At 44.2% G+C, this 26431-nt stretch overlaps 1 protein-coding gene across 3 annotated transcripts in view; it reads left to right on the top strand.

Annotated features, from left to right (window-relative positions):
- Window positions 1-26431, top strand: part of arhgap31 (Rho GTPase activating protein 31) — a 121492-nt gene that overhangs the window by 55422 nt on the left and 39639 nt on the right. For all 3 annotated transcript variants that reach the window (XM_063050970.1, XM_063050971.1, XM_063050968.1), the window contains exon 2: window positions 8797-8899. In XM_063050970.1, the coding sequence (XP_062907040.1) occupies window positions 8797-8899 (103 nt within the window). The remainder of the gene's footprint in view (window positions 1-8796; window positions 8900-26431) is intronic.

Below are 26431 nucleotides of genomic sequence, written 5' to 3'. Positions count from 1 at the left end.
ATGTTCTCTCTCTCTCTCAATGTCACTCACATTGACTCTCATTTTCATTCTCTCCCCAATCTCTTATTCTATCCAATATCCCCCTTTCTTCCTCCTTATCTCCATCTCTTGTCATATTCTCCCCCTCATCTCTCTTTCTTTCCAGTTTCTCTGTTTTCAGTCTTTCTATCCATGGTTACCCTTGAACTTGTCTGCCTGCCTCCCTCCCTCTCTTCTTCTGCAAGGCATTTGCCTCAGAGATCAGATCACTCGAGAAGACAAACAGCAACTACACAGCAGGACAAATGACTTCAAGGCCATGTCCAAAAAGATAAGTGGCAGGTGCCACAGAAATGGCAGGCAATGGCCATCTCAGTTGTATCATCCGTCCTGAAAATGTTAACGGCATCATTACTGCAGAGTCCTTGTCATTAACATGCTGAGCACTAGTAAAGAACATTGCTTTCGTGTTTTGCGCTTCACTAAAGAGGTTCCCTTGAAATGTGTCCTCTGCTGCAGCCACGCCAGCAAGCAGAGCAGAGCAGAGCAAAGACAGTGTTGCCAGGTACTATCAAGTTCAGCATGGCCAAGACATATTACTCTCTGCAGACAGAAGCTGAAAATATTTGTAAATGTATCACAACTTTGCACGTTCTGCTGCATAAGGGAGAATGCAGAGGCACTTTTAAAGAAAGCCGACTATTTAGTTCCCTCTTGCTGGAAAGCAGATCTCATCAGACAGCGAGCATGTGGCTTCCACCAGGATTAGAAATGCAGCCTGCTCGCTCAAGCAAGGGGCGTGCATTGTGAACTTCATGCAGTCAATTTGGGCGTCCTGCTGTAAGTTGCTGGCAATGTACTTTGGCTGTGATAAATGGGCACTGAGGCTTCTAGCAGTTTAAATATGCAAGCTTCTCATGGACCACGTGAATGTTGGGAATGAAAGGTTGATGTTGAGAGTGTGGTGAACTGAACAGGGTATTGGGGGAATATGTGATTTGTCAATGCATTTACTGACCTTGAATATGTAAGGCTTTGAACTTCTTACAACACTACATTCAGGAATTCTGCGCTTGCTTTCCAGCACGGAGATCCACCATTATCTGCTGCCGCTATCTTCTGAGTGTGAGGCTCCCGGCCTCCTGCGTGCACCAGATAACTCCATTGCTTTGCACTTCCTCCAACTGCCCATGGATACGGCACCCACAACTCGATACTTGCTGCGCCATTTGTCAGCGCTTCCCTGGATATGACTGCCCGTGCTTGTTCCAGCTGAAATTCTGCTCCATGAAAAGGAGTGCAGAGTAATTTTCGGCAGTGCAAACAACTTTAACCAGAGCAAGCCCTCACGATATTCCCCCCCTCCCCTTCTACTATATCCACACAATCAAATACACCTCCAGCAGTAGCTCAATGCTGAAATCATGCACAAAGTCAGTGTCTGAATGTCAAGCAATAGGCAAAGGTTAACTGCAAACCAACTATCTGTTTACAGGAACGATCCAATTTGGTCTTTGTTTTGTACACAAAGAATAATACAAATGGAATGCAACAAAGCATCCATTGACTGGGCTGATGCCTGACTCCAAAAATTATAGTTAAAGCTATAATCAACACGGAGCTAAGAGAATTGTTTACTGAAATCTCTCAAGAGGACTGAACCGAGCCAGAGTAAGAGTGTGGTGTGGTGGTGGTAGAGATGGGTGGGGTCCAAGAAACAGAGAAACTTCATTGCATCATCTCCAGTTGAAGCATTACTTCCCGCACCCTGCAACACTCTGCAAACTTCATCACAAGTGCCTTTGCAGCCTCCGGAAGCAAGACCGAGGAAGCCTGGGAATGAGTTTTAGCCCAACCATGATTCAAAGGAGAAGCAGAAAAGGTTCCTGCTAACAGACGTAAAACCCCAAACATCACCACCTGAAATAAAACCTATAGTCAGTCTCCAAACCAGGGATTCTACACACCAGACACACCATAGGTTTCATTCCTCTCTTCCCAACAGCCAGACGAGGGAGCAAAGCCAGAAAGACCATTTAAATTACCTCGACACCTAACCATATTGATTCAAAGAAGAATATCCTCTCAAGCATATCCAGCGTCACAATCCCAGGAAACTCAACCTGTTCAGCAGAGGAAATGCCCTGCAGTAATAGCTGACAACTATCATTGCTGGCTGTGGAAAGAAGCATCCTCCTTCAGGACCTAGTTCAGCAAGAAGTTCCCACAAAAATGTGCACCTGAAGTACACTGGGCATCAGAACAAGGTCTGGCTTTGCCTGGAAATAAGGAGACAAGAGCCTCTTCCTTATGACTCGCCAACATGAACTACCTCCTCCGTGAGGCAGGACACACACATCAGCCTGCATATTCACTACTGCCAATCCCCAGCAATCAACAGTGCATCAGCACTGTTGCCCCCCTCCTCCACCTCCACAAAATGACTGATTCCAAGGCCAATTAACCCACCAGCAGCCTCAACCGCTTGCTGCATCATTCCCAGTGTACGAAGTCTGGAACTGGTTTTTCAATTCTCTCACACAGGAAGAAATTTCATGAACTATATTTGGCAATGTACCCTCTCATAAGATGTCTAGATATACAGTTGCCTCTTTAAATGCATTGGGGAATGTTTTTCTTCATCGTATAATCTCTTTGTTACAATGTATGGATGTGTATGGATATATTTACCAAGGACATAATAAATTTAAATATAAAATGTTAAAAGAATGTGCTAACTAAGAATGTCAATCTATCTGCCAGAGTGCAGGGCCACCTCTCCTGTTTTCACTAGTTCTCAGTCGTACCCCTCCTTTGTAAATGATGAGAGCAGCTGATCTGTATAATTCTCTTCGCAGACAGCGCTCAGCACACCTCAAGGTCCAGGGTTTAAGCCTGTTACATTTTCAACACAGCAACAACACTCTCATGTTGGGTGTGTTACCTTGCTTTACTGAAACAAACAACCAGTTTTCATTTCCTGTGACCTCAACCTTCCTGCTTGCAATGGAAAGAGCCATTCAAAATCTTGATTTAGCAATGACACAATGCAGGGAATGAGCTCGTTTTTTCAAAAGGGCCAAACCCATCAGCAATATTGCCATACTTGGAATGTGTCAATAAAAGGACCTCAATGTCCTTGTTCTGGTGGGGAGTAAACAAATATATTGCTATGAGAAAATCCTGATTTAACTTGTTGCACCCTTTTTAAAACCGCTTTCACTTGACATCCTGTGCATTATGTGTTAATTCAAAGTTTTCTTTTAGATCAACGAAAATTTCAAAGCTTGCTTTTGTGCAAAATCATCATCTTGTTATTTTTTTTTTGCTGCCTAATTCCCAACACGTTATTATTTAAGAATTAAATGCTCTGGGCAATTTAAAGTTTTGAAGGCAACTTGCCAGGGTGGGAACTGGAAATTTTAAATGTGTAAAGGTTTTGCGCGCAAATTTCCGCAAGGGAAAAGGGTAAAAGGCGGGCTCATTATCTTATTGGTGGGAACAAGACCAACTCTTCAAGCAGCCAAGGTCAATTTTCTGTAACAACTCAGGTCTATGTATGTGGTGTCTATTGAGAAGATAATAAAGGAACCTGGTGAAATTTGGCAGAACCAGTCCTGAACCTCCGTAGTGAGTGGACCCTGGTACTTACACAGCAAATACCTCCATCCACCTTATGGAGGTTTAGATGTGTTGACCCAGGATTTGCTGGAAAAGTGTACCTCATAGTGTACCTCATTAGTTAGATTTTTTTTCGCTAACGTGACTGCTTGAAAATGTTTTGGCTTTTTATTTACTTATCTCAGATGTGGCACATTTGAGACGGTAGTGGGGTTTGGCTTAACTGTCCATCTCTTTAGAAAGATTTGAGAGTGAGAATTGAGAGAAGATAGTGAAGGAAAAAAAAGCTGAATCAGATTCAAATCAGGTAAAGAAAGAGAAATAAAGAAGAAAGTAAGAAGATGGGACTGAGAAATAAAGAAACGTAAAGAAAAAATTTCAGCAATGTGCTTAGAAATCACGATCACAATCGCAAACACTTAACAGCAGAAAGAAGCTTCAGAAATTAAATTGTCAATTTTATTTAGCTAAGAAATCAATTGACATTGCAAAAACATAAGTCTCCTCATTAGAAAAGCTACTTAGCTGCTAAGTAGCTGCTGTAACTCTTTGCAGCAGGTTCAATTATTTTTGAATAAGCAATGACGGCTTATTCGAAGGAGCTCTCTAGAATGAGAGATACTGGAATCGATGCTGAAGATCAAAGTGCATAAGTCAGTCGGAAGTACGGAAGTCAGGGCCCATTGGCTGAGGCCCTAGTCTGTGATCTGCAAGTCCAGTGGGGAGGCAGCAGCCAGGTATTTGCAAGCCCGTGACTCCAACAGAGTCTGGAAGCCCGCAGCCAGCCTGGTCTGGGGTTGGAGGACTCTGTGTGAGTGAGTGGCAGGAAGGGGGCTTGCTTTGATGTTGTTGTTTTGTTGCTGTTGCTCTGCTGAACACCGGGGGCCTGCTGTGCTGGTGTCAGAATGTGGGGCAATGCCTGCAGACTGGCCCCCAGCACGTCCTTGGGTTGTGCCAGCTGTTGATGCAAATGACACGCCTCACTGTATGTTTTGATGTTCATGTGATAACTGAATGAATCTGAATCGGAAGAAGTGAAATGGTTCAAGAAGTCTTCGCAACCAAGCGTTATAACCTCCGGGGCAGTCAGTGTGGAAGCAGCCCTCGAAGAGAATTAGAATCAGCTTTAACATCTCCGGCATATGTCATGAAATTTCTTGTGGCAGCAGTACATTATAAAAACTATAGATTAGAATAAGGAGTATATATAAAAATTGTAAAAACACTGTTGTCTACATCTGTAATATCCTTATATCCCAGCTGGAGAGTTGTATGAAATGGTATTGCCAGTTCTTGTTACTCGTCAACACATCCAGCCAGTAGCTGCTGTGCTTCATAACCAATGGTGCAGTTCCTGCTCTGCTTGAGAAAGCTAGTAATTAAACCATTTATGTAAAACCCACACCAATGATGATGAGAGAAGTGACCAAGCCAGGCGTTGGTTGGGGAAAATATACTGTGGTTCCCCACACTTGTCAGAGTGGGCAATGTGATCTGTTCCCCTCACGCAGGAAGACAAACAGAATGGCAATTTAACATCAGCTCCAAATTTCAACATTTTCCTGAACATAGTTCTATCTCTTTACTATGCCAAATAACTTTCTTCAGAATCAGGTTTAATATCACGGGCATATGTTTTGAAATCTGTCTCAATTATGAAATGAGACTTGAGTCCACAATCTTCTCATTTTATGAATTAGGTTTTGGCTGAAGATGGATTTTATTCCTTGAAAGTAATCATGGATACAGATCAGCTTGTTCTGAATTATGCAAATTTTGTGTTTCTAAACTGAGTAGCCAGTGAAGTGATGGTCATTTTGAACAAAAGGGGTTTTTGGAGTGTTAATTGAAGTAAGTCTACGAGGAGTGATTGTTAAGTTTGTGGCCTACTGTAGAAGGAGTCAATTTTAGAAAACCTAGCACATTTATTTTTCAACATAGTCCCCCTCCTACATGTACTCACTTAGTCCAGCAGTCGTGGAGCATACGGATCCCTTCTTTGTAGAAGTGGGCCACAGCAGGGGTGATTGATAAGTTCGTGGCCTAAGGTAGAAAGAGATGAGTTATTAACTTCAAACTTCCTGCATTATCACTCCACTCAGAACTGCACATGCATGTAATGAGAGTGTCTTGGACCTCCAGGTAGTCCACAGCAGGGGTGATTGATAAGTTTGTGGCCTTAGGTAGAAGGAGATGAGTTATACCGCTCACGTTACATGCATGTGCAGTTCAACTCTTTGAGTGAAAATACAGGAAGTTTGAAGTTAATAACTCATCTCCTTCTACCTTAGGCCACAAACTTATCAATCACCCCTGCTGTGGACCACTCTGGAGGTCCAAGACTCCGACTTCCAAAAAGAAGGGATCCGTATGCTCCACGACCGCCGGGCTAAGTGTGTAAATGTAGGAAAAATAAATGTGCTAGGTTTTCTAAAATTGACTCCTTCTACCTTAGGCCATGAGCTTATCAATCACTGTGTGTGTCACTGTGTCAGACCTTTTCTCACATCTTCAATGCTGCTGGTTGTAGCTGTTCTCATCTGCCAGAGGACCGACCCACAAACTCTGCCACTAATCCCCGCTGGCACTAGTCTGACAATCAACCTGAACTCAGTGAAGCCTTGCCCTTGGGTGGGGATGGTTTGATTCTAATGACACTGCAAGAAGTCAAAAAAAGGAACTGCAACTTTATAAGCCACTCTTTCGCGTGCAGTAGCATTGAATCCGTCAGACATGTAGCTTTAAGTTGATACAGACTGGCACAATTTAAGGTTTCTTGTCAAAATAGGGTTTCTATTTTACATTTATTTCCATGATTTCAGTCCAATCATTTCTCTTTCCTATTCGTAACTCTTTAATATTAAATCAGGAGTAATACTGCAAACATGGAACAGTATTGTGGGCTAATGTGTTTCTGGGACATGATGATCTTCATCTTAGCTGTAACAAAACCCAATTTCCCTCGGGATCAATAAAGTATATCTATCTATCTATCTATCTATCTATCAATTAAGTGCTCATGAAATTATTAATGTGTTTACTTTAATTTTCCAAAATCCACTAGATTTAAAGAAGGCTCTTTTAGATTAGAAAATAGCAAATATGACTCCTTTATTCGAAAAGCAAAAGAGAACAGAATGCAGCTATTTCAAATGAGGTAGCTTAATTCTGTCAGAAAGAAAACGTTGGAAGCTATTATAAAGGACATTATAGAAAGTCAGCATTTTGTGACAGGGAAATCATGTTAGAGTTATTTGAGGATGTAATCTGTGCTAAGAGAACTAGTGGATATATTGTACATAGATTTCCTGAGGACATTCAGCAAATGTCATGTCGTTAGTTACTGCCGAAAATAAAAGCTCATGTCATAGGAAGCAACACATTTGCATGGGCAGATGGTTAGCTGGCTAATGCAAAACAACGAGATGGCATTAGTGGTCCTTTTCAGGTTGGCAAGTATGCAATCAGGGTTAGCATTAAGGCTTCAACTTTTTATATTTTATGTAAGGGATTAGGACGAAGGACGAAATGTGGTTAGTAAATTTACTGCTGGCCCAAGGGCAGGCAACAGAACAAAATATGAAGATAAAATACCAGGGCAACAAGGAGATTTAGATGAGTTATTAAGGGGACTAATAACTGCGAAATAGATTGCAGTTTTGGAAATGTGAAGTTATTCACTTGGAAAGAAAAGTAAAAAGGAAGCATATAATTTAAGTGACAATAATTACAGAGGTGGGTGATGCAAAGAGACTTGGGTGTCTTGTGTGACACCCAAAAGGCTGTTCTATGGATACTGCAGGTGACCAGAATCAGAATTTGGTTTAATATCACCGACATATATTGTGAAATTTGTTAACTTAGCAGCAACAGTACAATGCAATGCATGATAAATAAATGAAAAAATAGATCAATTACAGTAAGTATATATATATTAAATAGTTCAATTAAAAATAGTGCAAAAGTAGAAATAATAGAAAAGTAAGGTAGTGTTCATTTAGAAATCGGATGGCAGAGGAGAAGAAGCTGTTCCTGAATCACTGAGTGTGTGTCTTCAGGCTTTAGTTGTGGTAACAATGAGAAGGGGGCATATCCTGAGTGATTGGGGTCCTTAATAATAGACACTGCCTTTCTGAGGCACCACTCCTTGAAGATGTCTTGGATACTATGCAGACTGGTATCCATGATGGCACTGAAAATGATTGCTTATTGAAAAGTAAATTGGTTACAAAGGTAGGATTCTAATGTTATGCCTTCAGCAATGTGCTGGGGATTTTTTTTTTCCATTTCTGCCCTTCCACAGACAGTCACTACTTGTATGTAAACGCAGGGCATTAATACTGCTTTTATTCAGTTCCTCAATCAGTCCAACCTATTCTACCCAGGGAGCAATAAATTCCTATTTCTGTCTCTTCACTCCTCCCATTTAAACTGTCATCTTGCTACAATGGTTCTTGAGAGAGGGACAAATGAAAAGTTTCTCTGCAAATAAATTCCATGCCCAGGAACATATTTCCTTAATATAATTTCATAATAAGCTTGAACAATGTACAAACTGGACCCAGAAGAAGTGGAGAGGCCCAGGCTCTGCAAGTTATTTCCCAACTTTTGAAGAACACACAGATTCTAAGAGTTAAGGGCAAACATGCTCATTAGCTCTCCTTTTATATATTGTAGGTAGTCTAAGTGCAGAGAGACACAGCCCACTTTGCCTCACCTCCCCTCCCTGCTGACCAAAATTATTTGACTCTGGAACCTGGATTAATGCACTGAAATTCATGGCAACAAAAAGTTAAGATCCTGTGCACCATGCTTGGCTGTGCAAAGTATTACTTTATAAGATCCTTCTAATCTTAAAGGAGTTTTTCAAAAATCGAGCTGCATTTTCTCATGCGAACTGAATCTCTGAAAGCTTAAGTTAGAATGTGCCATTGTAGCTGTGGTGAGCAGTAGTGCAGAATGAATATTTACTCAGTATATGTTACAGTCGGAGAAAATGCTATGTGGATTTAAGTTATTAACTAAAAGAAAAAGACACACTTTACCAAATATATTTCTGTGAAGCTTTTAAAGATCAAGGTTCACTTTTCCGAAGATGTTTTCATTTTATATTTCTGTATAGTCATCAACTAAGGAGAAAGAGATTGAATGCATTGAGCACTGAAACAATTGTCCATCTTTTCTTTATTTAAATAGTTCCTCAAGTCCTCAAAAGCTGTGCAGAATTCATTGAGAAACACGGCATTGTAGATGGGGTCTACAGACACTCAGGGATTACATCCAACATTCAAAGGCTAAGGTAAGGCATCACTTGTGGCAGCTTTATCTGGTTTTAATGGTGTAAAATTGCACAAGTAGATCTTACATTGAGACAACACTCCATATTTGAAATCCTCCAGGTTAAGCTAAGCTTTATCCTTAAACATGAATTAGTGCAGATGTATTGTGTTTGACCTGAAAGATGTCAATAGTACCTGTTGTTACCTGTTGAAGGCAACCTCAGTACCGCACGAAGTCCCCTCTTGACCTGGTCTTTAGCACTGTACAAATCTCTGATTAAAGCATTTGAAATTTTAAAATGTAAAAATGCCTTACATTGTTTTTGTTAATGTAAAGAGCATCTTAATAATGACCAATCAAAACAGAAAATGTTGGAAAAGTGCCACAGGTCGGACAGTATGTGGCAAACAAGAGGCGGTCAATTTTTCGGATCAGTGATTCTTTTGATTTTCATTTAAAAATTACCAATTTGAATTTAAATAAAACCTTGTCCCTTCTACCTGCATCATCTTTTATATGGAGTCAGAAAAGACTTGATGTCCGTTTTATTCCAGCGCCAAGAGAGATAGGGCACAAAATGGTGTTAGTGGTCTATTCATACTGACGCAAATACTGGTGAAATGGAACTTTGTGCTGCAACTTACAGTTTTTAAGCACAGCAAGAGGATTAACGCATGCCAATTACCAACTCTGGGCCAACAGGCAAAGCGACTCAGACAGGGAAAGCTTTGATTTGTATGTGTATGGTCAGCACAGCACAAAGTTAACTTGAGTCACTAGCACCCTGGGTCAAACCGCTCTCTCATATTCCAGCACCATTCTCTGTAATCACCCTTCTACCCCTGAGTATTGTTTGATAGGACAGCCTAGTATCAAGTCACCAGGATCTGATCAGTGATGTCGGGACGTACAATCAATGAGCCCTTCAAACCCCCGCCATTTAATCTGTCAGTTCACCATCTCTCGCTATATATCACTTCCTCACCCCAGGTTCGAAGTGCCATCCGGGCCCGCATGGCTGGCTGTCTCCCAGGGGTCATGTCTGACCTTGCTGATGGCATGAACTACGATATGTGGCCCTGGGTTTGCAGCAGTTCAGTTTGCCCTGCACATCACCTTCGCAGTAAATCACTGAAAGTCGATTGCTTCATGTGTTCAGATGTCTGAAGCCTAAACAATGTGTGTTCACTTTCTCGTTAACATTCCATGGGTTCATTTATGGTGCCGAGATCTCGGGGGAATTATAGCACCAGAACATATTGCACTTGGGTAACTTCCATTTCTGGCAATGGTGCCCTGGCTCCAATGATATTCATAGCTCTTGTGATCCATGTGTAACATCTAATTTAGATCCCATCAAGGAAAGAGGAAGTACACCGAATTTTCAAAGGAGCTGCTCTAAATGTGATTAGTTTCCGAGAAAGAGCGTACATTTGTAAAGTGGCTAATTGTGTCCTCTAGATATCACAAATCCTACAGTGCAGACACTACTTTTTGGGTAACTGCAACATGTTTTAATTAACCACCAGCAGTAACAAAAGAAAAGAATATCTATGTCAGTGTTTTGTTAAAGGGAAGGATGTTGACCATCAGATGAAAAGCGGTCCCTAATCCCTTCCAGTAGTGTGTGCAATGGAATGCCGAGTTCATCTTCAGAGTTATGCAGGATTTCCTCCATATAATGGAGTATCAGTCTGAATGACATACTCATCTCTGTCATGTCACAGAAGTGAAATTACTTTCAGCTGCCACATTGTTTTCTAGTATCATTAAGCGATTGTCTCCAGTTATCATTAAGCTTTATTCTCTTCAGTACCTTGCTGTAACTTTTGCTTCTATATTTTTATTTTACTTATAAATACATCTAGTTTCAGCCTTTATACAAACGGTTGTTATTGTGTAGATCTTCTGTCCTCTGAGTTAGTGAAGGGAACATGCTTGGGTCTTCCATAGTAACACCAAATAATTGACCATAGTTTGTGGCTATCGACTTATCAAAGTTGTGGACTTCAAGTCTGAAGATTCATTCAGGATTGTTTAATGTCATTTCCAGTACACAAGAGTAAAGGAGAATGAAATAATTGTTACTCCAGATCCAATGCAGCTCAAAAAAAACACAGTAAGATAAAGAACAGTGTGGCGACCCACTTTCTGACACCCACGAACCGGCTCACGAAACAGCGCGCGCAGGCAGAGGGCCGGCAGCAAAAAGGGCGGGAACGGGAAGGCTTTAAAGCAGGCCGCGAAGTTTGAATAAACCTCTTTCATCGCAACTCCAACTCACCGACTCCGTGTGGTTATTCTAGCGCTGTGTGTAGCACATCACTACAATTGGTGACCCCGACGGCCCAAACGATATTTGGACCAGAGATGACCGACGCTGCATCTGTTCACGCAGTTTCATTAAAACTGCCAAGCTTCTGGACGCTGCGACTCCATTTATGGTTCGAACAAGCAGAAGCACAATTCCACATTCGGCAGATAACCTCGGAGTCCACTCGCTACTACTACGTGCTGAACTCCCTCGACCAGGAGACTGCTGCACAAGTTGAGGAGTTTATACAGTCGCCCCCGGAGGACGGCAAATACACAGCATTCAAAACCCTGCTCATAAGGACTATCGGACTCTCACGGCGCGAATGAGCACGCCGCTTAATGCACCTGGATGGTTTGGGAGACAGGCCGCCGTCAGCATTAATGAACGAGATGCTGACCCTGGCTGAAGGACACAAACCCTGCCTCATGTTTGAGCAGGCGTTCCTAGAGCAACTGCCCGAGGACATATGCATGCTGCTGTCCGACGCAGATTTCAGCAAACCCCGGGAGGTGGCGGCCCGAGCAGCTGTGCTGTGGAATGCCAGGAAAGAGAGAGGGGCATCCGTCGCACAGATCACCAAGCCGCGTGCCCAACGACAGACCAGACCAGGCCCAGCAGCAGAGCCTACAAAACCCAGCGACAGGAATGAGGAGCCCAACGAACAATGGTGTTTCTACCACCAGCGGTGGGGCACGGAGGCCCGCCGCTGCAGACCGCCCTGCAAATTCCCGGGAAACGCCAAGGCCCAGCCGCTGCCGATCGCTACGGCGGCTGGCCATCAGGACAGCCTCCTGTACGTTTGGGACAAGCAGTCGGGACGCCGCTTTTTGGTCGACACCGGAGCAGAGATCAGCGTCTTACCTCCAACAAGTTACGACACCCGCAACAGAGAACCGGGACCCACCCTGAGGGCCGCAAATGGCAGCACAATACGAACCTACGGCACCCGCACGGTGCGGCTACAGTTCAGCTCCAGCCGGTTCACGTGGGACTTCACACTGGCCGCCGTGGCTCAACCACTGCTGGGGGCAGATTTTCTACGAGCCCACAGCCTGCTGGTCGACTTGCAAGGGAAGCGATTAGTCCACGCCAAGACTTTTCAAACGTTCTCCCTGGGTGAGGCACAGTTGCCAGCCCCACACCTGGACTCCATCACGCTGTCCGACGATGAATTCACCAGGGTCCTGGCGGATTTCCCATCAGTACTGACACCGCAGTTCACGACAGCCATGCCCAGACACGGAGTACAGCACCACATCCCGACCCAGGGACCACCCCTCCACGCCCGTGCTCGAAGGCTTCCCCCGGACAAGCTCCGACTGGCGAAGGAGGAGTTCAAGAAGATGGAGGAATTAGGGATCATACGACGGTCCGACAGCCGATGGGCCTCCCCCTTCACATGGTGCCCAAGGCAACGGGGGGCTGGAGACCATGTGGTGACTACCGCAGACTGAACGAGGCTACAACGCCAGACCGCTACCCTGTGCCGCACATTCAAGACTTCGCAGCAAACCTACACGGCGCAAGGATCTTTTCCAAGGTAGACCTCGCCCGGAGATACCATCAAATCCCTGTACATCCGGACGACATCCCCAAAACAGCACTTATCACCCCGTTCGGACTTTTCGAATTCCTCCGAATGCCGTTTGGTCTAAAGAATGCCGCACAGACTTTCCAGTGGCTAATGGACGCAGTGGGACGCGACCTGGACTTTGCATTCATCTATTTGGACGACATCCTCATAGCCAGCAGTAGTCGGCAGGAGCATCTGTCCCACCTCCGCCAGCTCTACTCCCGCCTGAGTGAATTCGGCCTTACAATCAACCCAGCCAAATGCCAGTTCGGACTCGACACCATCGACTTCCTGGGCCACAGGATTACTAAAGACGGGGCAACCCCGCTGCCCGCCAAGGTAGACGCGGTCCGCCACTTCCCCCGACCCAACACAATCAAAGGCTTGCAAGAATTCGTGGGTATGGTGAATTTCTACCACCGTTTCCTCCCCTCAGCAGCCCGAACCATGCGCCCCTTGTTCACTCTAATGTCGGGTAAGGGCAAGGACATTACCTGGAACGAAGAGGCCGCAACCGCTTTCGTTAAAACCAAAGAAGCCTTGGCAAATGCCGCGATGCTAGTGCACCCCAGAACGGACGTTCCTACTGCCCTCACGGTGGACGCATCCAACACAGCAGTCGGTGGAGTGCTGGAACAACTCATCGAGGGTCGCTGGCAACCCCTGGCGTTCTTCAGCAAACACCTACGACCACCCGAACTCAAATACAGTGCTTTCGACCGGGAGCTATTGGCACTATACCTGGCAATCCGGCATTTCAGGTACTTCTTAGAAGGTAGGCCCTTCACCGCGTTCACAGACCACAAACCGCTTACTTTTGCGTTCACTAAGGTGTCTGACCCCTGGTCGTCCCGCCAGCAGCGACATCTGTCCTACATCTCCGAGTACACGACGGACATCCGGCATGTCTCTGGAAAGAACAATGTCGTGGCAGACACACTTTCCAGACCTACCATACAGGCCCTGTCCCAGGGGGTGGACTACGCAGCGCTGGCAGAGGCACAGCAGGCAGACGCTGAGATCCCCAGTTACAGGACTGCAGTCTCCGGTTTGCAGCTCCAAGACCTCCCCGTAGGCCCAGGTGAGAGGACCCTACTATGTGACGTAGCTACTGGCCAACCCCGCCCCATCGTCCTGGCAGCCTGGCGCCAGCGGGTGTTCGAATCCATTCACAACTTAGCGCACCCCTCCATCAGGACAACTGTCCAGCTGGTCTCCAACAGGTTCGTGTGGCATGGACTTCGTAAACAGGTCAGTGAATGGGCCAAGACGTGTATGCAGTGCCAAACGGCCAAGGTGCAGTGGCACACCAAGGCTCCACCGCAGCGGTTCGAACCCACCCGCCGGAGGTTCGACCACATCCATGTGGATATCGTGGGGCCCCTGCCAGTGTCACGAGGAGCGCGGTACCTCCCAACTATGATAGACCGGTTCACCAGATGGCCAGAGGCAGTCCCGCTCAGCGACACCACCTCCGAATCCTGTGCCCGAGCACTGATCGCAACCTGGGTAGCACGCTTTGGGGTACCGGCCCACATTACCTCCGACAGGGGCGCCCAGTTCACCTCCAGCCTGTGGTCGGCTATGGCCAGACTTTTAGGAACACAGCTACACCACACAACTGCCTACCACCCACAGTCGAACGGACTAGTGGAGCGCTTCCACCGTCACCTGAAATCGGCTCTCATGGCCCACCTGGAGGGGCCTAACTGGGTGGACGAACTTCTCTGGGTCCTGCTCGGAATCCGCACGGCACCCAGAGAGGATCTACACACCTCGTCGGCCGAGTTGGTGTACGGCGCGCCCCTGGTCGTCCCAGGAGAGTTCATACCAGCCCCAAGGGGGCAAGAGGAAGAACCCACAGCAGTCCTGGACAGACTACGGGAGAGGCTCGGTAACCTGGCCCCCATACCCACTTCACAGCACGGACAGAGCCCGACCTGCGTACCCAAAGACCTGCAGAACTGTAAGTTTCTTTTTGTACGACGGGGCGGACACCGGGCACTGCTACAGCAGCCCTACGAGGGGCCGTTTAAGGTGATCAGGAACAACGGGTCCACGTTCGTGCTGGACATTGGGGGAAGAGAGGAGGTTTTCACGGTGGACCGACTCAAACTGGCCCATGTGGACTTGGCGCAACCGGTCCAGGCTCAGGCACGGCGGCGCAGGGGCAGACCTCCCAAACAGTGCAGACTGTGGACATTGGGGGAGGTATCGCCGGTTCTGGGGGGGGGTTATGTGGCGACCCACTTTGTGACACCCACGAACCGGCTCACTAAACAGCACATGCAGGCAGAGGGCCGGCAGCAAAAAGGGCGGGAACGGGAAGGCTTTAAAGCGGGCCGCGAAGTTTGAATAAACCTCTTTCATCGCAACTCTAACTCACCGACTCCGTGTGGTTATTCTAGCGCTGTGTGTAGCGCATCGCTACAACAGAATAATAATAAAACACATAATAACTATAAATACATAAAAAGCTGATATATATATATATTAATTATATGTCCATAAAGTGACATTAAGCATAGGAATGTCTATACATAAGGTGACTGACAGGAATGATAAGTAATGGTGGTGGGAGTGTTGAAGGGTGGGTTAGTGGGTGGAGGTGTTGATCAGCCTTACTGTTTGGGGAAAGTAACTGTTTTTGAGTCTGGTGGTCCTGGTGTGGATGCTACGTAGCCTCCTCCCTGATGGGAGGAAGACAAACAGTCCAAGAGCTGGGTGCATGGGATTCTTCATGTTGTTACTGGCCTTTTTCCAACACCCTTCTGTGTATATGTCCTTGCTGGTGGGTAGGCTGGTGCCATTGATGTGTTGGGCAGTTTTGACTACCCAAATGTAGAGCCTTCCTATCTGCCGCAGTGCAGTTTCTGTACCACGCAGTGACGCAGCTTGTTAGCATGCTCTCTGCTAGAATTGATGTGAGTATAGATGTGCATTGTCCAGCTCTCATCAGCCTCCTCAGAAAGTAGAGGTATTGGTGAGCTTTCCTGATTGTGATTAAAGTGTTCTGGAACCAGGGATGCCTTCTTCTTGGAGTTTGAAACCTCTTGCAGCTGATGTAAGAGTGTACGAATGGCATGAATCCTCCCGAACAAAGAGGCAGGTGTGAGATGGTTTAATTTTATCTGCATGTAATATGGATATGCTTAATATATTGCCCTATACAAAGACAATGGAAAATAACATGAATAATGAGCGACTCATCTGACATTACCATTATGCACTATTACTCAAAGCTGGAATCATTATGCACTATTGCTCAAAGCTGGAATCATTATGCACTATTACTCAAAGCTGGAACCATTATGCACTATTGCTCAAAGCTGGAATCATTATGCACTATTGCTCAAAGCTGGAATCATTATGCACTATTACTCAAAGCTGGAACCATTATGCACTATTGCTCAAAGCTGGAATCATTATGCACTATTACTCAAAGCTGGAACCATTATGCACTATTGCTCAAAGCTGGAATCATTATGCACTATTACTCAAAGCTGGAATCATTATGCACTATTACTCAAAGCTGGAACCATTATGCACTATTGCTCAAAGCTGGAACCATTATGCACTATTACTCAAAGCTGGAATCATTATGCACTATTACTCAAAGCTGGAACCATTATGCACTATTACTCAAAGCTGGAACCATTATGCACTATTACTCAAAGCTGGAATCATTATGCACTATTACTCAAAGCTGGAACCATTATGCACTATTACTCAAAGCTGGAATCATTATGCACTATTACTCAAAGCTGGAACCATTATGCACTATTGCTCAAAGCTGGAACCATTATGCACTATTACTCAAAGCTGGAATCATTATGCACTATTACTCAAAGCTGGAGCCATTATGCACTATTACTCAAAGCTGGAATCATTATGCACTATTACTCAAAGCTGGAATCATTATGCACTATTACTCAAAGCTGGAACCATTATGCACTATTACTCAAAGCTGGAATCATTATGCACTATTACTCAAAGCTGGAACCATTATGCACTATTACTCAAAGCTCAGTCTTCAGTTCATTAAAGGCTTTATTTGGTGAAAATGTATTCCAACTAGTTTTTTTAATTATTCGGGAACTTTTAAAGCCCTTTATTCATTTGGTTCTGATGCATGTTTTCAAATTACCAATTTTCTTTGTTAGAATTTAGTAAAGCTTTCAGTAAGGTACTGAAGGTAATTACCTGCAGATTGTGTTTGCATACCATATTTTATGACACAGTCTTAAGATTTCAATTCATTCATCACAATTAATAGTATGTCATGTTAGATCTGTGTTTATGTGCAAAATATTAAAGGAACTGTTAAATTTTTTTAATTTACTGAAGGAACAGGGTGGTCAACTGTGAAGAACAAAATAGTCAGGATCACAATAGATATTAAGCTACTTTCCTGTAAGTCACTTGGTCTTTGTTCTTCTGGGAAATGTTTCTGCCTATCAGCGAGTCTATCTCACATTTCATAAAGTTTCCATTTGCTTTACCTTCCCGATAATTCATTAATGCATCCAGTGCTTTAACCGCTTGCCACGAGTTACATGGGATTTATTTTATATAGAAAATATTTAGAGAATCAAGTTAAATGTCTGCCACATATTTTGAGGAACAATTCACACATCCTTTCTCTCACCTGTAGTTTAAAAGCAACTGCAAGCTGACTTTGGAGGGTTCTTTCCAATAGGCTTGAAACAAGCATCTGAGCTGCTATCTGTGTTGAGATGTAAGATATTGTCCACAACTAGACAGAGACACTCAGGTTTTGTCATAGACTCTTTACAAATAAAGTGCTTGGACTAAAATCCAGAAATGGAGTGGCCATCATAGTCTGAAAGAACTTACCAAGCTTATGATCCATAAAAGACAGGGTAGTAAGTGGAGGGGACACTGTTACTCCTGAGGCTCCTGCAGAAATACAAAACATCCAGAGTTGAATATGGAACAGCTGGTTACTGATGGCCACTGGATTAAAACCATGTCTGCAACCAGTAACACCATGAGATGACATTGTCTCCAAGGACTGCATTGGGTCAGGAGAACAGTTCACCCCACCACCTTCTCAAGGGTAGTTAAGGAGTGCAAAGCATTCCAGCCTTCCTTTTGATACCCATATCTGAGAATAAATTAGTAATTTTTTCCAGAAAGAATTCAAGAACATGGATAATTAAACATCTCGTCATGAATTGTAATTAGAAAATTATAGCCTGCAAAGGGTCAGGTGGTGCATGTGGTTTCTGCAGGGTCAACCAAAGATCACAAGACATTAAGAACTTGAAGTACTGCAGGTCTACTCCTTCAGCAAGTTGCTCGTTGGTGGAGGAACTGAAGGAGCTGGATGGTGCAGACCGTGCTACTACTTGAGTCAGAGAGGCGGCGGAGAAGTCATTGTGCGATAGAGATATGCAGTATAACAGCAAGTGATCATCTTAGTCACTTTTCTTGAGATTGCAAGACCCTGTTGGACATTGTTGATGTAGAATGCTGTAAGCCAGATTCTACTGATTTATTGGCCAATGGTAGGGGTGGACAGTGAGGGAGCTGCGTACCCTCAATTGTAGCAAGGACTCGGCCTCAAGCCATGGGGTTGCCTGTTTACAGCTGACCAGGAGAGAGACACCATAGCCAGTGCACTCCACCAGCGGCGGTGTGGCACGACGTCCAAGCTGGAGTCGGTGCAGCCCCCTATGTTTGCTTGGCGGGAGACAAGTTGTATTCTGGTCAACTACAGATTTCTGCAAAATTTATGGACTCTGTCTTAGACTACATTTTTTGTGTGACTGTATTTTACTGATATCTTATACGTGCTTGCTATCTTATACTGTATGTGCTGTCTGTGCTTTGTGCAGTGTATGACTGTTGGTATTAGGTTTTACACCTCAGCCTCAGAGTAATGCTGTTTCATTTGGCTGTATTCATGGGTATTCATGTCTGGCTGAGTGACAATTAAACTTGAACTTGTAATTCAACATGTGAACTTGCATTTGCTGCAGAAGGAATCCTTCTCAATGCAAAATTAAAAGTTGTGGCTTGCTTCAAAGGTTAATGAACTTAAGCACTGATTTATGGATGCTTACCACACAGCATTAAGGATGTGAATAGCTGCCCCTCCAAAAGCAGTCAGATTAAATCCTTGCACACCCCTCAATGCTCATGTTCTTCCTTCCTCACCAATAACTCTGTAAAACATCTTTCCAGAGAAGTGATGTATAGAAGTTGTATTGTCTTCCCTGCTACCCCTCCCCCCACGATAGGTGGATCCAGGGTAGGAAATTCGTTTCTGGCTGTCTTGAAACACTAAGAGCCCTCCTAAACCCACCATCGTTTCTGAGATATAACGTCAAGAGCAAAGTCAGGTATCGAGCAGGTGGGAACTCTGGTGCATGAGAAGACTGAAATTCTTTATGATTAGGTACATAATGGACTGGTTCTCTTTCCCAGCACAGGTCTGTGTCTGTATTCTGTGCTGCGTCACCATCACTTTCACAAGTAGGACATAAGTCAGCAGAGCAGGAAAGGAGGCAGAGATTCTGCAGCACAGAAACATTCTCCATTTTAAGCTGCCAAATATTGTTGGGGTGGATTTGTTCTGAGAAATACTGGGAGTGCTCATTGTTAATTGTTTCATCTGAAATTTCTTTGAATGCCAATTCAATAAAAAAAATGACCTAATTTTGACTCTTTGGCTATTAGTACTTACAGAGCCATCTCTTCTCAAGTAGCCAGCTTTAAACGGCTCCTCCATTGCCTGTGATCCTACATTGCCAAGCAACAGTGAGGCAATAGTCAATCCTGCCCGGCAGACACATTTGAAAGACTCAATCTAAAGATCACTATTACCAAAGGAAACTTTCCATCACCAAACCTTGCTGCAATAGGTCACAAAAACAAGACATAAAAGCATTAATGACTGGACCCATTTTGTGTTTTGACAGTAGTGTTTGATTTTTAATCGGAGTTCTGAATCAGTGTATGCCACATAATACTGGTCCACAAACAATAATTTGCATTGCACGCCTTTAAAGATAATTTCATGTGACTGACTGTTGGCTATAATGGCAGAAAGTTTTGCAACAAAAAGTTCTCTTTGGTAAAAATGAGTTTTTGTTTGAGGTTTTTAATGCTTACAGTTGCTAAAAACCATCCTGGATCAATAAGTTGCATTCAGCCATTAAAGGTCATATAACAAACAGCCTTGCTTAAATTAAGTAGTGACCATCCACAGATAACCAGTTGCAGTGTAGTTCAGCTCTCTAATACACACGTCTGCTCTGCTAAACCACAAGCAAGTGTCACATAGGTGTTCCACTCTTGGTGGGTTCACAGGAGGTGCAAAGTGACAACTAAAGATAGCTGTTAAAAACCAGCCCGTCCTTCTGTTTTCATGCTCAGTCATGCAACACCAGAAGTGTAGACTAATTGTAGAGCATTTCGTACCACACCCATGCTGTCCTTTTAGTTCTGCAATATTTGTTCCAATAACACTACTACTGAATCTCCATCTGCTGCACTATAGAACAGAACTAAGGGAATAACTCCTGTCAAATAAAAATGCAAACTCCTTGAAGCAGATAGTGTTTATGGAGAAACCATCAGTGCCATTCAACTGTTACAAGCCTTTGGCTGCTGAGGTGTGGAAAGGGACAGGGTTCTTTAGACACCGAGTAATAACATTCCCAACACGCAAGAAATCAAAACATCAGAGAAAAATGGTTTGCATTTCAGCTTGTGCCTTTGGACAAAATTCCAATATGACCTCCACTGCACAACTCAGTTTTCCATTTCCTTTGCCTCAGACTCTGAATGCTCCCCATGCTACACACAGCTATAGTTTGTTACGGTCATTGTACAGGATATTGAATAACAGGCCGGCACATGCTTTACGAAAAGATTACTTCATCAGGAGGAAAGGAAAAGGAAATGATGGTTGTTTTCTAAGCTCGCGAAAAGCAACATCTCATAAATCTTACTCTCATTTCTTGGTTCACGTTAAGGTGGCGTGAATCAGATCAAACCTCATTAACTGTTGCCTGATGGCAGGTGACAACAGGTGACAACAGGTGAAAACAGCTGCTCCACATTTTCACCCAATAGAATAGGGGTTCTAAATCTTTTCTTACACCATGGACCCCTATCATTAGCAGAGGATTCCGTGGACTCCAGGTTGGGAACCCCTGCTATAGAACAACAAATATTTGTCGTTTGAGAAGATTTAGAATTTCTAGTCAATATACACAATGACTGCTGCCTTAATGATCTTCAGCCAGCCTGTGATCTGAAATTCCTCCCCAGACCTCCTCACCTCATTGGTTTGTCCTCCTCCTTCAAAAGACATGCTATAAAATCAACTTTTTACCATAGGTATAATAAGAAGGCAGCCAGAGAGAGAATAGGCCCCTTTAAAGATCAGCATGGCCAAAGGTGAGATTTTCAATGAAGATTTCTCGTCAATTTTTACCATGGAGGAAATGATAGAAGCTAAGGATTTATGGGAAATGAGTGGTGTTGTCTTGGACTACATATGAATAAGTAAGAAGGAGGAATGGGAAGCCTTAAAGTGGATAAATTCGCTAGGACCTAACTTAGTGCATTCTCAGACCTTGTGGGAAGTTAGAGAGGTGGGCCTTACAGAGATTTTTGCTTTTTCGATGGCCTCAGCTGAATTTCTGGAGGACTGCAATTCTTATGACTGAGTGGCTAAGCACATTCCAATATCAAGTTCAGGTCTCCTGACAACACCGCTGTCGTAGGCTGAATCAAAGGTGGTGACGAATCAGCATATAGGAGGGGAGACTGAAAATCTGATTGAATGATGCCACAACAACAACCTCTCACTCTTACTCAGTGTCAGAAAGACCAAGGAGTTGGTTATTGTCTTCAGGAGGAGGAAACCAGAGGCCCATGAGCCAGTCCTCATCGGAGGATCAGAGGAGGAGAGGGACAGCAACTTCAAAATCCTCAGTGTTATTATTTTGGAGGACCTGTCCTGGGCACAGAACGTAAGTGCAATTATGAAGAAAGCATGGCAGTGTCTCTACTTCCTGATGAGTTTTCAAACAATCGGCATGACATCTAAAACTTGGACAAACTTCTGTAGATGTATAGTGGAGAATATATTGTCTGCCTGCATCACAGCCTAGTATGGAAACAGCAATGCCCTTGAAATCCTACAAAAAGTAGTGGATGTGGCCTGGTTCCTCAAGGGTAAAGCCCCCTCGCCCCCACCAACATCCACCGTTGAACACTTCTACATGAAGCGTTGTTACAGGAAAGCAATATCCATCATCGGAGACCACCTACCACACAGGACATGCTCTCTTCTCACTTCTCCCATCAGGAAGAAGGTTCAGGAGCCTCAGGACTCACATCACCAGGTTCAAAGACAGATATCACCCCTCAGCTATCAGGCTCTTAAACCAACGGGGCTAACTTCACTCAACTTCACCTGCCCCATCATTGATATGTTCCCACAACCTATGGGCTCACTTTCAAGGACTCTTCATCTCACGTTCTCTTTATTCCTTAATTGTTTATTATTATCATTTCTTTATTTTTGTATTTTCAATGTTTGTTGTCTTTTGCACACTAGTTGAGCACCCGAGCTGGTGCGATCTTTCATGGACTCCATTGTGGTTATTGCTCTGTTATAGATTGATTGAGTATGCCCCCAGAAAATAAATCTCAGGGTTGTATATGGTGAGCTATATGTACTTTGATAATAAATTTATTTTGAATTTTGAGGAAATAACTAAGATGGTAAATGAGATTAGGGCGGTGGATGGTGTCAATGTGGACTTTAGCAAGGTCCCTCATGACGTGCTAGTCTGGAAAGTTAGACTGCATGGGATCCAGGGGTTACAGCAGACATCCCACCTCTCTCGGAAGTTCTGGGAGTCTCCCGCAAATTAATAGTGGCTCCCTGATGCCCACAAATGATATACAATGTCCCGGAAATTGATTTTTTTGACAGCGAGCGTGAGAGAATGCATGAGAGAGAGCGAGAGAGCGAGCGAGTGCAAGAGCAAGAAAGCAAGCGCGAGAGAGCAAGCGTGAGTGAGAGCGACCACGAGAGAGACAGCGAGAGAGCGTGCGCGAGAGAGAGCAAGAATGCAAGCGCGAGAGAGCGAGAGCGAGAGTGAGAGCGAGAAAGCAAGCACGAAAGAGCGAGCGCAAGTGAGAGCGACCACGAGAGAGAGAGCGAGAGAGCGTGCGCGAGAGAGAGCGAGAAAGCAAGTGCAAGAGAGTGAGAGCAAGAATGCAAGCGCGAGAGAGCGAGAGCGAGAAAGCAAGTGCGAGAGAGAATGAGAGCGAGAAAGCAAGGGCGAGAGAGCGAGAGCGAGTGAGAGTGACCATGAGCAAGAGCGAGAGAGTTCCAAAAAAAGTCAGAGTGGCACAGTGTTGCAAAAAAAAATATAAGAAGTACGTCACCCCAGACTACACTACAGTGTACCCCTGCCTAATAGGGGTCAAAAATAATGACAGTGTTGCTCGCTGCACTGTTTGCAACAGTGACTTTTCTATTGCCCATGGTGGGTTAAGGCTGTAAAAGACATGTTGAGGTGAGTTTAACAGGTGTCATTCGTTCATTAGCATAGCTAACGCTATTTAAACTAGCTGGCTGGCTGCTAAGGAACTACTCTATTGCAGACATCCCACCTCTCCCGGGAGTCTCCCGCAAATTGATGGTGCTACCTCCCTGAAATGGGTTTTTGCAGGGTGGGATGTCTGTTATAACAAATTGGATTTATAGCTAGAAGCAGAAGGAGATAGCCAAGAGTTGTTTCTGAGACGGTAGTGTGCCCCAGGGGTTGGTGCTGGGACCAACATTTGTTGTGTGTAATTTATACAAACAATTTGTATATGAATATGTAAGGATGATTAGTAAGTGTGCAGATGGTACTAAAATAGGTGATGTTATAGATAGTGTACAAAGTTATTAAAAAATGACAGGAGCTGGGTGTGTGAGCTGAAGGTTGAGCAAATGGTTTTCAATCAAAAAATCTGTGAGGTTTTGCATTTTAGGAGATCAGAACAGTGTAGGGCTAATATGGTACATGGTAGGGCTCTGGGGCTTGTTATGGAACAGGGAGACTCAGAAGTGTAAGTGTATAGTTCACAGATAGTGGTGTCAAAGGAAGATAGGGTGGTGGAGAGGAGGTTTGGCATGCTGGCCTTTATCAATCAGGACAGGGAGTACAAGAATTGGGAAGTTTCTTTGTACCATGGAGAGCATTGTAACTGGCTGTATCACCATCTGGAATGGGGGTGGGGTGGTTCTACTGCGCAGGAATCAAAGTTAGCTGCAGAGTGTTGTAAACTTAGTCATTTCCATCTCGGGCACTAGCCTCTGTAGTACCCTGGACTTCTTCTAGGAGCAATGCCTCAAAGGTGGCATCCATCATTAAGCTCCCCCTCCCCCATCCCCAGGACATGTCCTCTTCTCATTGTTACCATCAGGAAGGAGGTGTAGAAGCCTGAAGGCATGCACTTAATGATTCAGTTTCTTCCCCTCTGTCATCCATTTTCTGAATGGACATTAAACTCATGAACATTACCTCACTAATTTTTTTATTTTTATTTTTGCACTACTTCATTTAATTATTTAATAGATATACTTACTGTAATTCACATTTGTCTGGATTATTATGTATTACGTTGTACAAAGACAACAAATTTCATGACATATGCCGCTAATATTAAACCTGATTCTACTTCTGATTCTGAGTTGGTGAGGCCACATTTGGAGTATTGTATACAGTTCTGGTCACCCTGTTATTGTAAAGTTATCATTAAACTAGAGAAGTGCAAAAAGGCTTTACTGAGATGGACAAGAGCCTAGTTGCATAGAGTAGGACTTTATTCCCTGGAATGTGGGAGATTGAGGTGTGATTTGATACAGGTACATAAGATGATGAGGGGATTTAGAAGGGTGAAAGTGCATAGTCCATTTCCCAGAGGGCATAGGTTTATTAAGATCAAAGGTGAGAGATTGAAAAGGGTCATCAGGGGCAGCTTCTTCATGCAAAGGGTGGTGCATATTCAAAATGAACTGCCAGAAATGGGGGCTGATGTGGGCAGATTAGTAACACTTAGATAAATGCATGGATAGGAGAGGGTTAGAGGGTTAAGGTCCAAACGTGGGCAGATTGGACTATCTCAATGGGCAACACATTTAGCACACGTCGATGAGTTGGAATAACAGACCTGTTTTGATGTACGACTCTAAGTATTTGGCCCTTACTTAGCTCATGTAAAGTACTTTATTGAGGCATTCTGGTATACTTTACCCCATTAAAAGGTACTAGGAAAATGCAAATTGTTGTATAAAGCAGCCCTCTGTATATATACTGATTGATAACTCAGTGCAGCATCACAGTCTATTAACAATTAACAGAAGTAGCACTGAGATGTGCCTTCAATGAAAATTTGAAAGTTTTAGTTAGCTTGGAGAAATAACTAAAGAGGAAAGTGAGCCTAGGCCTCATCCACACTTTATGCGGCTAAGTACCCCTGTGCTATTACAGCTGTAACAGAGAACAATGACACAAAGAAATTGTGGTAATTGTTAGCTTATTAGTAGGGTGCAAGTAAAGATGTCATCACTTTATATCTCTGAGCCTTGTCGTGTTTCGGGGAAGTAGTCATCCCTAAGTAGCAGGAGGCAGGTACGTGGGAAAGGGAAAGGGTCAGGAGAGGGCAAGGAAATGGGCAGCCAGTGCAGAGCATCCCTGTGGCCATTCCACTCAATACTATGTATACCGCTTTGGTTACTGTTGGGGGCGGGGAACCATTGGGGGGGGGGGCAGGAACACCACAGCAACAGGGTGCCTGGCACTGACTCTGTGGCTCAGAAAGGAAGTGGGGAGAAGGGGACTACAGTAGTGATAGCAGCTTCCATAGTTAGAGGAATAGACACGAGATTCAGTGGACGCGATAAGACACCCAGATGGTATTTTGCCTCCCAGGTGCCAGGGTCAGGGATGTCTCGGATTGCGTCCATGGCATTCTAGAGGGGAAGGATGAGCAGCCAGAAGTCTTGGTACACATTGGCACCAATGACATAGGTAGGAATAGGGTGGGGGTCCTGAAGGAAGGTGCAGGATAGATACATCCCAAAGATGAAGAAGTATTCTAAAGGCAGGATGTTGCAACCGTGGCTGACAAGGGAAGTCAAAACCATCAAAAAAGGGAAAAAGAGGACATATAATACAACAAAACTGAGTGGGAAATTAGAGGATTGGGAAGCTTTTAAAAACCAACAGAAGACAACAAAAAGCCATAAGGAAAGAAAAGATGAAATATGAAGGTAAGATAGCCAATAATATCAAGGAGGATACCAAAAGTTTTTTTTCCAGGTATATAAAGGGTAGAAGAGATATCAAACTGATGGAGAGGTGGTAACGGAGGGCAAAGAAGTAGCGGATGAACTGATTAAGTATCTTGCATCAGTCTTCACTGTGAAAGACACTAGCAGTACGGTGAAAGTTCGAGAGTGTCAGGAGGCATAAGTGAGTTACTACGGAGAAGGTACTTGAAAAGCTGAAAGGTCTGAAGGTAAGTAAGTTACCTGGACTACACCCCAGCGTTTTGAAAGAGGTACCTGAAGAGATTGTGGAAGCTAAGTAATGATCTTAAAAGAATCAATAGAT

This window comes from Mobula hypostoma, chromosome 6, assembly GCF_963921235.1.
Source record: "Mobula hypostoma chromosome 6, sMobHyp1.1, whole genome shotgun sequence".
NCBI lineage: Eukaryota > Metazoa > Chordata > Chondrichthyes > Myliobatiformes > Myliobatidae > Mobula > Mobula hypostoma.
Note: the sequence above shows the minus strand (reverse complement) of the source record. Positions and strands in the feature narration are given on the sequence as shown.